General features: G+C 31.5%; 1 protein-coding gene and 1 non-coding gene across 10 annotated transcripts; both read left to right on the top strand.

The window, feature by feature from the left end:
* The first annotated feature begins 908 nt into the window (after nt 1-908).
* LOC117925765 lies at nt 909-1,015 on the top strand. Its single transcript, XR_004653031.1, has one exon. It is a non-coding gene; the product is annotated as a small nucleolar RNA R71 (small nucleolar RNA).
* Nucleotides 1,016-4,797: 3,782 nt separating this feature from the next.
* Nucleotides 4,798-11,034, top strand: LOC117924483 (ubiquitin-like-specific protease ESD4). Of its 9 annotated transcripts, XM_034843103.1 has the most exons (11): nt 4,798-5,246; nt 6,892-6,944; nt 7,116-7,224; nt 7,707-7,769; nt 8,724-8,945; nt 9,033-9,152; nt 9,478-9,836; nt 9,926-10,010; nt 10,093-10,188; nt 10,272-10,663; nt 10,760-11,034. In XM_034843103.1, the coding sequence occupies exons 3-11, from the start codon at nt 7,198-7,200 to the stop codon at nt 10,920-10,922; spliced, it is 1,527 nt and encodes a 508-aa protein (XP_034698994.1). In that variant the 5' UTR covers nt 4,798-5,246; nt 6,892-6,944; nt 7,116-7,197; the 3' UTR covers nt 10,923-11,034. The 9 variants fall into 9 exon arrangements, with proteins under 9 accessions (XP_034698994.1, XP_034698990.1, XP_034698995.1 ...); XM_034843099.1 differs by lacking the exon at nt 7,116-7,224 and having other exon boundaries at nt 7,707-8,628; XM_034843104.1 differs by lacking the exons at nt 6,892-6,944; nt 7,116-7,224.
* Nucleotides 11,035-17,857: the final 6,823 nt, after the last annotated feature.

Genomic DNA, 17,857 nt, shown 5'->3' with positions numbered 1-17,857 from the left:
AAAATTGCTTATCTAAATTTTGTTTTTTCAGCTTTTGAGGAAAATGGATGGCATTAGATGATGGTTTTGGAGTAGATGGTTGTATAGGAGTGGAAACATCTTGTTCGTTGGGAACCGAAGTATCCTCCTTATTTGCTTGTTGCTCGGCCTCCTTTGATTGTTCTAACTCCTTCCCACTTCCAAGAGTTATGGCCTTTACATGCTCCTTAGGATTTGTCTCAGTGATACTAGGAAGTGCTTTTTAAGTTTTCTCCATCAATAACTTAGAAATCTCCCCCACTTGATGCTCAAAGTTGTGAATACTTGCACCTTGGTTCCTGAAATTTGCTTTAGTATCATCAATAAAATCGTTAGTCTTTTGTATATATTGGGTGAAAACTTCTTCTAAGTTTGGCTTCTTATCTTGAGATTGGAAACCAGATGGTGGTTTTTGCACATTAGTGTTGTTAATCCATGAGCAATTTGGATGATTCCTCCACCATTGGTTGAAATAATTGGAGTTAGTATTGTATTGACATTGATTATTGACCACATAGTTCACTTGTTAGGATGAATTTGCTTCATATGGGCCTCCAGCTTGACACTCCAAGCTAGGATGGTTACCTGCACAATTTTCACAAACTAAATTAGAAACGACAGCAACATTCATTTTCTTAAAATTATTATTTAAAATTGCAACTTGAACAGCCAAATTATTAAAAGCATCGATATCATGAACGTCGGTTGTCCTCTTTTGTGTATTTCTATCCGTAGACTTTAAGAAATTGTTGCTAGCCATCAATTCAATAAGCTGATATCCCTCCTCTGGTGTCTTATTAATAAAAGCTCATCCGCTTGCTTCATCCACCATGGTTTGAGTATTAGGGTGCAAACTATTGTAGAACGTTTGCACTTGCATCCACATTGGTAAGCCATGGTGTGGGCACTTTCTTAAAAGATCTTTGAACCTCTCCTAAGCTTCATAAAGAGACTCTTGATCTTGCTGTAAAAAGTTAGTTATATCATTCCTCATCTTTAAGCTTTAGATCTCTATGTTTAGCTTTTAGTCTGGCTTCACCAATATGTGAGATTATTAAAGCTTCTCCATTTCCAACAAAAACTACAGCATGCCCTTTATATGGAATTACTTGGGACATCTTATCTGGGCCATTTGTTATATGGGTTGTTGCTCCCGAGTTCACATAAAAATTAGGATCCTTCTCTTCTTCATTTAGAGCCATAGCAGCCAAAGCTTGAGGAGTCTCTTCTGATTGATATGAATAGTCAAATTTGTTCCAACAATCCAAAGCTGAATGGTTAGCTTTATTACAAATTTGGCAAATAAGAGTATCTTCAGATTTTTGGAGTTTCTGTTGTGGTGGAAGCTGGTTGTTGAAGCTATTTCTTGGATTTCTGGTGCTGGGATGAACATTCTGCCTTTGGTCACTGGTAGCATTGTGATTGAATCGTCCTACTGGAGTGAAGCCATGACTTCTAGAAAGAAATCTTCCTCCTCGATTTCTTTCTCTTCCTCGTTGGATAAAATAGGCTTGTTCATGGTTTATTGACTCCTTGTTCTCTTCATTTTCTGTCATAATCATTTGTTCATGCCCTTGTAGAGCCAGAACAAATTGATTGTAAGAGGGATACGGTGGCTTTGATAACATGGCCACCCAAAAATCCATGTATTTAGTTCCGAGACCTTGATCTAGTTGAAAAACTTTGTCTAGGTCACTTACTGGTTTTCTAACAGCAGCTAATGCATCACAAATGCCTTTGAACTCCCTTAGATACTCATCAAGGGACCTTGTGCCTTTCTTCAGCCCTTGGAGTCTGTTGGTCAATTGCATTTCCTTCTCTTTGGTCATTGGTAGGAGCTTTTCTTCTAAAGAGTTCCAGACATCATAGGCAGTCTCTGTTCCATCCAACAAAAGCATCACTTCTTCTGTCATGAGCCCAAGAAGCCAGGAGGTAAGTAGACCATCATTGTGAGACCATGTCTCTATTGACTGATCATGGGTCTCCTTTGTTTCAGTACCCATTGTCTCCTCTGATGCGTCTCTATTTTCAGAGAGATGATGGATTAATCCAAGGCTTCACACAAGAGGAAGAACTTGTGAGCGCCACAAAAGGAGATTGGACATATTCAGTTTGATGGAGACGAGGCTTGAGCATTGATGAAAAGCCTGAATGCTAAGAACATTTTCTGGGTTTGCCATGGAAGCTTTGGATTGTTTTAGGTTAACCCACTCTGATACCATGAAGAACAGAAACTATTTTTTGAAAGGTTGAATTTTCACCACTGCTTTACTGATTGTTTTTTAAAGAATAAATAAACAATACATACTTTCTTTACACAGAAAATAGAATATTACACAGAATAGGTAAGTGAGATTTCCTTCTAGCCTTGATTTTCCACATTACAAATATGGAGAGTAGTTTTCCTTTCTGGCAGATTGTATTATCAGCTGGCTGAGTTGGAGTTTCCTTTATCAAGGGGGAGGGTCATATAGCTGTAGGCTTTCCCAGTCTTTCAAAGGCAGGCAAGTGGGGTTTGTGCATCATAAAATGTCAAAAGAATTGCACCTAAAGAACATTCAAGAAGCCACATCCGAAGCTGCAAGAAAGTTACAAAATGGCTTTTCTACTGATAGTTAAAGATAGTTCAACAATTATAAAATTAGGTGATCAATTAAAGCACAGATGCAAGTTAGTAAGTATCGCTGCAAGTTAGTTCATTGTACATAAGACCTAATAGTGTTTAGTTAATCAAGTGTGAAAAATGTATGAAAAACAAAGAAATTAAAAGGCTCCAATATTTTCTTTCGATCTCTATCTTCAAAATTTTCACTTCTAATTTATTTATTTATTTATTTATTTTTGATACTATGTGTGCCAAGCTCATTGGTCGAAATGTTGAAATATCCTCCTACTTTTATCAAATAGTCGATATTTCATAACTATATTGTGATATTTCGTCTTGTATTTATAAATAATTTTCTTTTGAAAAATAAAGTTATTTTTAATTTTCTTTTGAAAAATGAAGTTATTTTCAGAAAAGTAATTCATCCACAAATATACCCCTCCAAATGATAATACCTTGGGTTAGACTGATTGATATCTTGGAAATTTTTGTTGCTTTGTCAAATACTCCAAAAATGAAAAATCAAATTAAAAGAGAATTTATAAATCTAAACAAGGTGGTATTATTTAATTTTATAGGGTTTTATTTCAACATAGGCATCCAAAAATACAAATACATAATTAGAAAATAGGAGAAGACAAAATGGAATGATATGATATAAAAGACAATGTGAAAAGGAAGAGCCATTATAAAAGAACATATAAAAGCCTGGAAACTCACATGCAATGTGGCAGAAATGATGGGGATGTTTGAAGAAATAATGAGGACCACCACAATGCAATATTTCCCTCCTTTTAAGCGAGACTATCATCTTTGTGCAGGCTCAATTTGTACCTTTCTTTTCCAACATAAATAAAATCAAAATTGCTGAGGTGGTAATTGGGAAAAGGAGGACAACTTTTGTTTTTTTTGCTTTTTTTTTTTTGTAATAACTATTATTTATGTTTGATTTTGGGAAACTATTAAGAAAAAAATCACCAAAAATTATTTTTTTCATATTTAGTTTTATTAAAAAATATAAAAATATATACTTAAAATTAACTAAAAACTTGTGAATTCTTACATCATTTCATATTTGTAAAGAAGAGTTGAAATATATGAAATAAGATTTAAGTTGTACATAAAAAAATTATTGATTTTAATTTTTTTTTTCTTCCTTTTTTTTTTTTTTTTTTTTTTTAAGGGAAAAGTGAGTTTTACACTCATAAAAATATCATAAAATAGCAACCCAACTTTATGAAATACAAATTTCAACCTATTATCTAGAAATAATTAGTATTTCATACTTTTTTTTTGTGAAATGTGTTATCTTTAATCATTCAAGTATTATCTTTTAATGATATAGGTACATCCTTTAACTATCTTAGGTATTATCTTTAATTGATGAATGTATAAAACTTGAATTATTATTAAAGAATTTTTTTTGTTAATATTTTTATATGTGTGAGTGAAAAGACAATTTTTCAATGAAAACAAGTGTAGAACTAACTATTCATAACCATGCATCATGTAAATCCATTGGTGCAAAAAAAACTAGTGCAACCACCGTTTGATAGGCCACTTCTCTAGATATCTGTGTCACTTCTTTACTTCTCAAAAATATAGCTATAATCACAGCTAAAATATGCGAAGTGCACCAATACTCAATAATCTACTAATCAAAATGAATGAGAAAAATTACAATGGTAAAGTTCTCGAAAAAAAAAAAACAAAAAAACTTCTCAATTGCGATCGCATTCTTTGAAAAAAGCAAAACCCTAACATAAAAGGGTTAAATATATATTAGGGACCCCCACAAGCTGATCGGGTAACTTGACCCTCGACATTTCGAGCGAAGCGCAATAATACTAATTCAAGCTTCACAATCCAACAAAATCATGGATGATACGTTTAGGATTAATACCCAATAATCAATTATATTAGTGAATACTTTGAGAATGTTCAATATATAGCACCAATACTTATAATAACTTTGAGATATTATCATATTAATAGAGAGGCTGGAGCAGTTGACACAGTTGGGGAGAAAACAAAAGGAAAAGAAAAGAAAAGAAAGTTTTGATAATAATATTATTAAAAAAAGGAAAAAGAAAAAAAAAAACCTAAGGTCCTTGTTTAGCCAAGGAAAAAGGAAGCCAATGAAGACTGAAGAGCAATTCCAAGATGATGTTACGACTGAGGAAAAAACCAAACAGTAAGTTACAAATGCAGCACAGCCAACAAGGCATAAGATGGATTCTTCAGCAGCCAATAGCCATGCACATGTCCATAGCAAACCCCTCCTCTATCCACATATATTCCCCACCCTCATTAATTTCCTCATCCTCCTCCACCTCCAAAACACCACAAAATTGGCGCTGTGTCCGAAATGGGCTTTTGTTGTTCAAATCTTGTTGACTCTGATCAATCTGAATAGAGCCACTTCTTCTTCGGACCCTCTTGTTCAGCAAGAGTTGGACAAGGTCCTTGAGCTCCCAGGCCAAACCTTTAAAATATCTCCTTTGCACACTATGCTGGGTACGTCACAGTTAATAGTAGTACACTGGGAGGGCTCTATTCTACTGGTTCATTGAGGCTGCTGAAGACCCTTCTTCTAAGCCTCTGGTTCTTTGGCTCAATGGAGGTAGGCTTTTGGCAAACACCCTTGTCATTATTTTTGTCACTATTATTTTATGTGTTGACTTCTAGCAATTGGATTGTTGTATGGAAGAATTTTGATTAAATGGTACTGTCAGTCTTTTGTCGGTACCCTACGTCTATGAAATAATTGGGAGGGACTTGTTTGGGCTTTGTTTAGTTACGGAGAAAAATGAAGGAAAGGAAGGTATTACTAAGAAAGTTTTTGCTGGTAATTAGGTGTAATTTACAATCATATTTCCTTTCCATTAGTTCTTCCATAATGTTTTTTAATTCCATGCAATTGTAGATAAGGATGCATGGTATTTGGGTGGTGTTTTTAAATCTTTTTGTGTGATTAAATAGCAAACATGATTAATGGCCGTACTTAGAGTTTAATTTTGTAAATATCTTTCTAGATTACTATTTTTTACCAACTAGCATAAGTGATTATAATGTAAAATTTATTCTCAATCTCGTAGATTATATTTGGTTTTAGAAAAGTACTAAAGAAAAGATATGAAAAATGATTTTCTTATCATGAAAAATATATATAAAAAAATTAAATATAATTAAAATTAGTTAGAATCTTATGTATTTTTAAATTATTTAATTTTTATATAAAATGATTAAAATAAGTTAAATAAGTTTGAAATACCACATAAAAGTAATTTATTTATTTTAAATCTATTTTTTATTTTTTTTCCTTTTATTTTTATTCTTTGTTTTTTTTCCTCATATTTTTCTAAACATAACCTTAATGTTCAAATAATGAATTCAAATACTTTATATATGTTATTGTATGGTTGGTTAAAGAGAAAAGTGTGGAAAATAAGTCCAAAAATATTCTAAATAGCCAAATACCAAAGTTCAAAAAACTATACCAATTGTTAGTCTTAGTGAAAAAATTTCTTTTTCTAATTTAATTGGAAAATAAATCAGCAAAAATATAAGGTTACATTTTACATCTAAAATGTCTTTTAGTTTTCAATAAAGTTACAACTAGGTCGGGCTGGTAGCTAACCCAAACCCCACCCAAATTAGGAAATATCCAAACTAGGTCAATCAATTTGATAATCTAAATGTGTTAAATCCAAACTCAATCAAATTAATCTCATTATTTATTGTTGTTGTAAAACTCAAAGTGAGTGCAAGTTAGACTCAGTTTGATAGTGTTAAATTAAGATTAGTTAGGTTTATCGGGTTAAATTTTGATTGGATTGAACTAATTTTTGATGTTTTTTCTATTTTTATATATTTATGTCAAAATTTAAATAATAAATAAGACAATACTTCAAAATAATAAAAATAAAAATATATTTATGTATATATCGCTTTAGGCAATTGAAATAATGCTCTATATAACCATAATTTTATACTTTTCCTTAAAAAAAAACAAACAAAAAAACTAAAGTGAATATTACTATATAAAAATATAAATAAAAATATTAAATCAGTTTAAGTTACACTTAAATTGTCAGAAGCTTGATCCAAGTTGAACTGATAGTAAATGCAATAAATCAATACTTATTAACTTTTCTCAATTTCGGTGACTGATATTTGATAGTTTCATTTGTTTGTTATTGCACTCAAACACAAACAATTTTTTATAAAATTAGGTTGTGTTAACCTAGAATTTTTTTTTTCTGCAGGGCCTGGATGTTAAGTTCTATCAAAATGTAAATTTCTAAGAATTGTTTCTAAGGTGATGTAAAAGAATGTTGTACAGTGGTCTTTCTCTCTTTCTTCTTTATATATATATATATATATATATTTCTTGACATCTATATTGTTTACTTTCTTAGTACAAACTTATGGATTTTAATAAGTAAATTTGTGATTGTTATTTGAATCTTTTTTTATATTTATTTTTCAGGGACAAGGAAAAAAAGACTTAGATTTACAATATTGTATAACTTCAAAAGTGGTCATCCTAGAAAGTGAACAACTCATCTTTAATGGCAAATACTGAAGAATCTAAAGAGGTGGTTTGTATTTTTTATACTATTTGGGATGTTAATGTGTTGATGATTCTTGTATATGAGATTACTCCTTCAATAGAAAAATATATTTCCATTGCTTTTCATATGCTAAAAAGAAGATCCCAAATAAGTTTAACCTAGATAATAAGTTTACAAATGATATTGTATCTCAGGTTTGCCATAAATAATGAGCTAATCAGGTTAAGTTTTTATATGTTAATCAAAATATTCACTTAGACTACACTTGGTTAAGTTTTATTTACAAAGAACTTAATCGAGGTTAAGTTTCATTAACAAATAACATAATTGTAGTTAAGTTTTTAGTTAAAATGTTTCAAACCTATTTATAATATAATTAATTGAATCGGTATTTTGATTTTAGTAGAAATGGTTAAATTTTTTGTAATTTATTTTAGTTCATGTAGATTGTTTATAACTTTTAATATATTTTCTTAATGTGAAGCACAATGTGTGTGACTTTGCAGGCTACCACTTCTTCAACAATATTCATACAGAAAATATGTAATGAAGATCACTTCCCATCTAAGGTGGCTTGCTTATCCCACATTATTGTCATTGACAATATAAAGAAGAACTTGAATGAAACCCAACTAGAGATGTTTAAAAAATCTTGTTTTGGCCACTTCTTAGGTATGGCTAATTTGAAATTTTCTGCTCAAATTGTTCATAATATGTTGTTACGCAATGTGACATTAAAAGAGAAGATGAGATGTGGATACTTGTTCACTCAAAAGGATTGAGATTTAGTGCGTCAGAGTTTGCATTGATAACTGGGTTGAAATTTGGTAATATTTCACAATTTGACTTAACATCTTTAAGAATAAGAGATCAATATTTCAATGGAGAGAATAAGATTCGTAATAATCGATTGGAGGAGGTTTTCATCTCATTATGTAAGAAAGGAAAGAGAACAAGCACAAAGAGGACAAAAAAGAAGGCAAAGTTAAGTGGGAAATCAAATCTTGATGAAGATATTGTGAAGTTAGCATTGTTGTACTTTGTTGAGCATGTCCTACTAGGAAAAGAAGGGAAGAATTTGATAGATTTACAATGGGTTCAACTTGTTGATAGTCTAGAGGAGTTCAACAAGTATCCTTGGGGAAGAATTTGCTATGAGAGAACATTGTTTGGATTTCAAAGGGCTTTGGATAAAAGACAGTCAAAATATGTAGAGAAAAAAAGAAAAGAAAAAGGGAATGCAACCTATGAAGCATATGCACTTGTGGATTTCCATATGCCTTTCAAATTTGGGCATATGAAGTCATTCCATTGCTTGGAATGAAATATGCAAGTCGCATTGGTAGAAGTTTCCCCAGAATTTTAAATTGGACAGGTATTGCAACTCCAAAATACACTGAGATTCAATCCTTCTTTGTAGAGTCAAATGTGAGTAATATCTTAATATTTGTTTATACTTTCTTTCTTATTTACATAAGCATATTATTATTATTAACTACTTTCTTTCTACTTTGAATTATTAGTTATCTTTGCATTCCATACTCATTCCCACATTGGAAGAGCGTGAACAAGAGTATGTGAAATGTTTTGAATTCGAGGTTGAATCAAATGATGCCTTCCAAGATGATGTGAATGATTGGGAGAAAGATGAAGATCATGAAGAAGTCGAGGCCTATACCACTGCTACAACAACAACAATGAAATGTGGAAAAGAATGTGATAGTTCTAAATTACCTTCATTCAAGGTAACTAAACTGAAAGTTATTAACATTATTTCACTATACATGTTTAAGAATGTTTGACTAATGTTATATTTTTTTTGTGATGTAAAGGAATTGTTTATGATGTTCATCAACTTTCAAGAAAAGACAGAAGCAAATTTTAATGAAGTTAGAGCAGAATTGAAAAAAATAGGAAGCAAGATTGATGGTTTGAGGAAGCTATTATTGGATGTTAGTAACATGTGCTAGACTCCTTTTTTTTTTTTTTTGTAATACCAACAATGCATTTTAAAATATATTCATATATTTCTATGCAATTTCATATTAGAAACCTAAGAAGTGAGCCATATAATGCTACAATGGGGAATGATGTGACAATGGACTTTAAATCAAAGTCAGGAAAATTTGAAACATCGGGAAAAGACAATAAAATGGAGGCTTCAATGGATGATGCACTAAATGAAACACCAGTTAATGTTTTTCCACAATTTTATATTCTTGATATTTTTTGAATTACTGATAATGCATTTTCAAATATATTTATGTGTAATTTCAGGTTGGAAACTCGAGTAATGAGCCATATACTGCAACAATGGGAAATGAAACAATGTTGGACTTCAAAAAAATTGAGACATTCAAGAAAGACAATGATAAGGAGGCTTTGATAGATGACCCACCTAATGCAACAGTAGTTCATGTTTTCTCACATCAAGTATCACCGAATATCTTTAAGCGAAGAAGGGAGGTAAAAAAATCTTATCTATTACAACACCCATTTATAGATCCCACTAAGAAAAGGAAGTTGCTAATGACTAAGACTGACATAGCATCATCAATCTTTGATCCATTGCGACCACCATCAATGGAGGCAAAGATGGCCTATACACAAAATATTAATGATGGGATTGAGGAAGAGTAAGTTATCTACAACATTAACTCAATTAATATTTTTGTAGGTAATTTATGAAGTTGACAAATGGTTTATTTCCTTATATGGCATAAAGGTTCGAAGTCAACATCGAGTATATGGAGGTGGACCAAAAATGGTTTCAGAAAATAATGCTTCCTGGAGAATGGCTTAGTGACTCGGTTTGCGACTGTCGCCTACATTATTCATTGATATACAAAATTTTCTTCTTGATTACTAATTATTATTCCTCACAATTTTCAGCATATTGATGCCATTTTATACTTTTTTCGGAAAAGGAGGATAGTAAACCCCGATGTATTTACACAAAAATTCACCACTACTGACACATTATTTTGGGTATGCATATTAGTGCATTTTAATTTTGTTTCACATTTTTTTTAATTATATTCACCACTTCTAATATTTTTTTCCTAATGTAGCAAAAAGTGAATGGTTGTTGGAGGATGAATCAAAAGGCATGGAACAAATACATTTTACCGAAAGATGACATCCTCATCGATTATGCTATGGGTCTTTATCCTAAGCCTTCTTTGAAATGGTCTGAGGTTGATGTCATATATGTTCCTATCAATCTAAGGAACACACATTGGGTATTGGGAGTTGTCCACCTTCGTAGTAGGAAAATTTACATTTATGACTCCTTAAAGTCAATTAACAAACCCAATGGATTGAAAACACTCATCACACCATTAGCAATGTTGTTACCACGTATCTTAAGTGCTATAAAATACTATGAGGAGAATGGTGACCCCAAGGGTGATAAAGGGTGGGACATTGAGATATTGAACAACATTCCACAACAAACAAAGGAGTATGTACAATATTTTCCATGGCAACATGCATATTTCGTTATATATACAATAATACTGAAAATTGTTAACATCACACTTTTTTTATGTTCATGTAGTGGTGACTGTGGAATGTTTTTGATCAAATTTGTGGAATACCTAATGCACAACCATCCAATGGATACACTAATAGGCGAGCGGATGGATTGGTTTCGTGAGAAGATACAGTGGAGTTATTTTTCCATAAAGAACTTCCTATGTGATCCCACCACTGTAAATTGATTGTAAATGGATAGTGGAAGATGTTTCTATGTAATGCAATTGAAGTTTTTTGTTTGGAATATTTCTTTATTGTGACACTTATTTAAATTGTAAAGACATTGAAGTTTTTTGTTTAGCATATTCCTATGTTATATCCCTTATTTAAATAGTCACATGTTTTTCATACATCTAGAGAAAATGAATGGTTGCAATTTTTTTTTTTTTTTTTTTTTTATAAATGTGACTATGTTATGATTGTTAACAGGTTTGAATTTCTTGTAGTAAACATTAATAAGAGAAACTTATACTTCAGTGTAGTTCAGATCATTTTTTTTTAAACTCAAATTTAATAAGTGTTAAGTTACTTGTAAAAGAAACTTAACCTTAGTACAGTTCAGGTTAATATACTGAATTAAAATTGAACTCATACTAAGTTATTTATTAAAAAAAACTTAACTTCAGTGTAGTTTAGGACTTCTGTTTTTAATTCAAACTTAACGAGTGCTAAGTTACTTGTAAATGAAACTTAACCCTAGTGCAATTCAGGTGAATATCGTCAATTAAAACTTAACTTCAGTTTTGTTCAGGTAAATTTTTTTTCAACTAAAACTTAACCTTAGTATAGTTCAGGTGAATATCCTCAATCAAAACTTAACTCCTACTAAGTTTTTTATTAAAAAAACTTAACTTAAGTTTCGTTCAAGTAATTTTTTTTTAACTGAAACTTAACCATTGTTAAGTTCATTATAAAAGAAACTTAACCCTAGTGCAATTCATGTGAATATTCTTAATTAAAACTTAACTCCTATTAAGTTCTTTATTAAAAAAACTTAACTTCAATTTTGTTTAGGTAATTTTTTTTAACTAAAAATTAACCACTGTTAAGTTCCTTGTAAAAAAAAAAAAACTTAACTTTAGTGTAGTTCAAGTGAATATCCTCAATTAAAACTTAACTCCTACCAAGTACTTTATTAAAAAAACTTAACTTCAGTTTTGTTAAGTAATTTTTTTAACTAAAACTTAACTACTATTAAGTTCATTGTAAAAAAAACTTAACCCTAGTGCAATTCAGGTGAATATCCTTAATTAAAGTTGTATATATGGACAATCTCAACATACAGAATTTGTTTGATCTTAACATCAATAAAATATTAAAACATCTCCAAATATGTATGATCAAATATTAATGAGACAAGTATTCCAAAAAATAAAATAAAGAGTTCACTTGTCATTTCAAATGAGTTGGTATTGAGGGATGAACTTAAACTTCATTTTTAAGCTTTAAGTTCATCGCTCAATTAAAAAGGATTGCAACAAAGTATGATTACATGTCTTTTGCCTCTATTCACAATGTACAAAAAATTACAACATCATATCTTTTATATGCCCAATCACCATCTACAAAAACAACAAAAATTCACCATAAAATTAGCTTAGTCACAATTTCATTCATTCTCTAATTGTAAGGAGAAATCTTGCATTCTTGTCTCAGTGTGTCCACTATTATCATTTTAATAATGCAGGGGGATTGGTCGTTTGCAAGACTTTTGGTTATAACCATAATCACCTCATTGACCACAACGTCGTCTGCGTTTACCCTTGCCACCTGAAGGGATTCTTTCCTTCCTTGGTCTTTCTGTTGGTCGCCTTGTTTTTTGTGGTAATACTACTCTATTGCTTGTATCATCAGGTATCACCCAATCTCTTTGATGTCTAGGATGATAGATGGACTCAACATATGAAGATAATAATGAGTTCACTGTATGATATTTGGAGCATAGAGTATAGCATGACATATGTGCATATCTACATGAATATCTACAAGTAGCAATAACATGTGAACACAATATGTGATCAAAATCAATACGTCGACATGTGCATGATTGATTATGTAAATTAACATGATCACTGACACCATTATATTTAACATTATACTCCATCGAGTTGGTTACTTCAACTTCATATGTCGATGATGTATTGTACCTTACATGAAGCTCTCTATCAGCCCATGTTGTTAGCTTAGTTTTCATTGATAGTGCTTGTTTTTTACGGTTTGCAAACCATTTTTTAAGTACATTTCTTAACTCTTCAACTAACTGTAAAATAAGAAGATCCCTTGCATTCTTTAACACAACATTGAGACTTTCAACAATCCCTATGATCATAATATTATATCTTTTTTTTGGTGGTGTGTGAACGTGCCCATCGATCAACACCTGCATCCATTACATATGTTGCTGCTCATGGAGAAATCATTTGTAGTTGCCCAAATATAATATTGAATTTTGATGAGCGATATATATAAGCAGCGTCATGAAAAAACTTATGGACTTCGAAAATTTTAAACTTTGTTTTAAGGTTTTGCTTAATGTGATAAGTGCACACACGATGGCTTGCATGAGGAAAAAAATTTTGTATAGCTTTTTCAATGTTGTTGTGACGATCTGAAACCATCACAAGATCATCAACATGGCTAATTGCTCTATGCAATTTTTTTAGGAACCATTCCCAAGAAGCATCATTTTCAAAATCACTAATTCTGAAACATAAGGGGTATATTTGATTGTTGTCATCCTTGCATGCAACAACAAACAAAGTTCCTAAGTACTTTGCCTTAAAAAATGTTTCGTCGATTGTAATGACAAGCCTTATTGATGTAAGAAACCCAAAAATACATGCACCAAGAGCCATGAAAAAATACTTAGATTGATTGTCATGGTCAATAACTATATCAATAATGTTGCTAGGATTTTTTTTCTCCAACACATAACAAGAAGATGGTAAAGCGCTATAGGACTCTTCTGGTGATCCTCTAATAGAACTTAAAGCAAATTCTCTAGCTTTCCATGCCTTATCATAGCTTATTCCCACACCATACTTGTTTTGAATATCAGCTACAATGTCTTTTGGTCGATACTAACGACTAACCCCTTGATATATTTCTCTTATGCTTTCACTAATCAACCAACTACTTAGTTGCATGCCAATGATCATGAGATATCATGTTTAGCTACAAGTGTGTGTTGAATGATATTCCCTTATTTGAAATAGATCAAAATTTCCCAACTTGATTGCATGAAGTCGCCACTTGCATTCTTTATCAACACATCCAACATGTAATAACTTGGTTGAAGATTTTAATGTTTTGAACTAAAACTTTCTTTTCAAAGCAATCATGCACAACTTTTTCAGCAATTCTTTCTTATTGGAGTATATTTAGTGTTCTTCCATATGGCCATCACCAGTTTCACTATAACCAACTATAAATGGTTCTTCTATGTTTTGTTTTGCATGAGTTTCATAGTCCATTATTGCTTCTTCCATTAAATCAATTTGCATCACTTGACTATCCTCGTTCAGGTTGAATTCATTCCACCATCTTCATCATCCTTGTTCATGTTCAAGTCATGAGAATCAAGCATATTAAACAATTTGAAGATACCATTAGAGCTTGTCTCTCTAAATAACTCCTAGTTACAAGATGTTCCCAACTCCTTAACATGTCAACCTTATAGTCCAAAAATTGAAGAACTTCATTTGAACTTTTGCTCATGAAGTCACCTCCACACTTTGTCTTTTAATAATTGTTTCATTTGGAGAGACATTCTTTCATAAAAATATGAGACCAACCTCTAGTTGCCAAAACCATAATGTTGTAAGCTCCTACTATAACTTTAAACCGTTCCCAACACAAGAAAAAACTTGTTATTCACTTGTGCCATGAAGTTTGAGATCCTTTGAATTGACCGGTTTTCGATGGTAGGAAAATTTTCTAAAGGAAGACTAACTAAAGTTCATTCCAGTTCTTAATCATGTCTGTATTTACTTTATTCAATGTCTGAGGGAATAATTTCATTCTCAGCACATTCAAATGCGTGTTATCTTCCTAGAATGTAAAACATATCTCTTCACGTCCTTGATGAGTGTGTATGGATTCTTATTCTCATTTCCTTTTAAAAATGGAAGCAAGAAAATTAATTATGGTATGATTGTTACATGCTCCTACAGAGTGACAAAACATGATGAAGTGCTTACCCTTGGAGGATTTAAATGCTCCCTCATAGATTAATTTGTAGGCAAGGAAAGGCATGGGAGGCCCACTATTGTTACCATCCTAATCCTTATCATTGTTGCCATGAAAATCTGTGTCCCAGGGCACCATGTTCCTCAGCTAAGCCAAGCGATTGTAAGGTACAATTTCACAACCAAGGCAAAGTCAATTAGTCTAAAGGATTACATGGTAAGATTCTCTTTCTATTGTAATATAAAAATTAGATAGCCATTTTGAATTACCAACAGAAAGAGTTGACAAACCAAGATATCTGTGATGAAGGTGGGAAATGCTCTGACCGATGATTTCCCTAACCACTTGGGGTTATTCTTGTTTATATGGTCAGTTGGTATGATTTCTGATCAAACATACAAGCTACTGAACATGTTTTGCGACTCTCAATCATTTATACCGTCCTCTGAGTTGTGTGATAAGATTATGGACATTGCTAGAGAGGAAATTGGAAACATTGACCTATACAACATTTTTACTCCTCCCTGCAGTGTCATAATTGGATTTTCAAATCAGCTGATGAAAACATTGATTGAGTCACAAATCTTGAACTATCTAGCTACTTTCATAGTGTATTGAAGCTCTCATTTTATTTTGACTAAAGTAATTTTCATGTTTAGGCATGTTTTTCATGTAATATAGGGACATTTAGAAAAGCCCCACCCTAAATCTGGCCAGTTGACGCACTAAATTTCTCTAATGATTTAAGCATGTTTATCTCTGTTATTACTTTATGTAAAACTTCATGGTTTAATTTGAGTTTTATTCGTAAACAATTAGCCTTGAATGGAAGTTCAGAACTTGCTTCAGACGAAATCTTCTAAAAAAAATAGTTGACCTTTGAAATGATTTTATCATATTATTAATTAAATGTAATGTCATCTGATAGATGGCCAGTGGCATCAGTCGGAAGTATGATCCATGCACACAGCAGCACTCAGTTGTATACTACAATCTACCTGAGGTTCAACAAGCACTTCATGTTTATGTTGATAATTCAACATTTAAATGGGCAACCTGTAGGTATAGCTCTTTCTGAAGAAATATTCAGATACCATTATGAACACTACATCCTTAGATTGCAAAGATAACTCGTACTAATGAAAGAATTCCATCGATTCTTGATCAAGGTTACTATATACAGAACATGCTAGACTAAATTAATAGAGAGACATGCTAATATGAAATCGTGCAACGATCGAGAAGGAGTTTTGTGTAAAGCACTTTTCAGAGCACTGCTCACACATTTAACTAACTTATAATATAAGCATCCATGCATCTAATGGTTGTAAAAAGTACTATGGGGGAGAATTTTCTAGAAAATTAGCTTGTTTGATGAGTCAATTCTAGAATAGTAATATTCATGGGCAACCCAAGGGTAGCGTATTTGGTAGAAGCTTTCATGCACTCTCACAGGAGAAGTCTCAGGGGGAGGGTCATATAGTTGTAGGCTTTCCCAGTCTTTCAAAGGCAGGCAAGTGGGGTTTGTGCATCATAAAATGTCACAAGAACTGCACCTAAAGAACATTCAAGAAGCCACATCCGAAGTTGCAAGAAAGTTACAAAATGGCTTCCCTACTGTTATTTAAAGATAGTTCAACAATTATAAAATTAGGTGATCAGTTAAAGCACAGATGCAAGCTAGTAAGTATCGCAGCAAGTTAGTTCACTGTACATAAGACCTAATAGTGTTTAGTTAATCAAGTGTGAAAAATGTATAAAAAACAAAGAAATTAAAAGGCTCCAATATTTTCTTTCGATCTCTATCTTCAAAATTTTCACTTCTAATTTATTTATTTATTTATTTATTTATTTTTGATAGTATGTGTGCCAAGCTCATTGGTGGAAATGTTGAAATATCCTCCTGCTTTTATCAAATAGTCGATATTTCATAACTATATTGTGATATTTCGTCTTGTATTTATAAAGAATTTTCTTTTGAAACTTCTGAAAAATGAAGTTATTTTTAGAAAAGTAATTCATCCACAAATATACCCCTCCAAATGATAATACCTTGGGTTAGACTGATTGATATCTTGGAAATTTTTGTTGCTTTGTCAAATACTCCAAAAATGAAAAATCAAATTAAAGAGAATTTATAAATCTAAACAAGGTGGTATTATTTAATTTTATAGGGTTTTATTTCAACATAGGCATCCAAAAATACAATTACATAATGAGAAAATAGGAGAAGACAAAATGGAATGATATGATATAAAAGACAATATGAAAAGGAAGAGCCATTATAAAAGAACATATATTAGCCTGGAAACTCACATGCAATGTGGCAGAAATGATGGGGATGTTTGAAGAAATAATGAGGACCACCACAATGCAATATTTCCCTACTTTTAAGCGAGTAAAGAGGATCTGCACAAGCTACCATCTTCGATATAATTCACCTTGTCCTATTTTACATTATTAATATGGTCCCCTTTCATACACCATCATATTTCCAAAAAGAAAAAAAGAAAAATTTTCTTTTGGAAGAAAAACTGATAGTGCTCTCAAATAATTACATTCTACCTTCATCAATGGCATCTCTGTCAATCCATTTATTTTCATAAAAACATGATTATGATCTTTGTGCAGGCTCAATTTGTACCTTTCTTTTCCAACATAAATAAAATCAAAATTGATGAGTTGGTAATTGGGAAAGGAAGGACAACTTTTTTTTTTCTTTTTTATAACTCTTATTTATGTTTGATTTTGGAAAACTGTTAAGAAAAAAATCACAAAAAAAAATATATATATTTCATGTTTGGTTTTATTAAAAAAATAAAAAATAATTAAAATTAACTAAAAACTTGTGAAGTCTTAAATTATTTCATATTTGTAGAGAAGAGTTGAAATATATGAAATAAAATTGAAGTTGTACATAATATATATATAT

Source organism: Vitis riparia, chromosome 11, assembly GCF_004353265.1.
Source record: "Vitis riparia cultivar Riparia Gloire de Montpellier isolate 1030 chromosome 11, EGFV_Vit.rip_1.0, whole genome shotgun sequence".
NCBI lineage: Eukaryota > Viridiplantae > Streptophyta > Magnoliopsida > Vitales > Vitaceae > Vitis > Vitis riparia.
The sequence above is the reverse complement of the archived record's forward strand: the minus strand, read 5'-3'. Positions and strand labels throughout refer to the sequence as shown.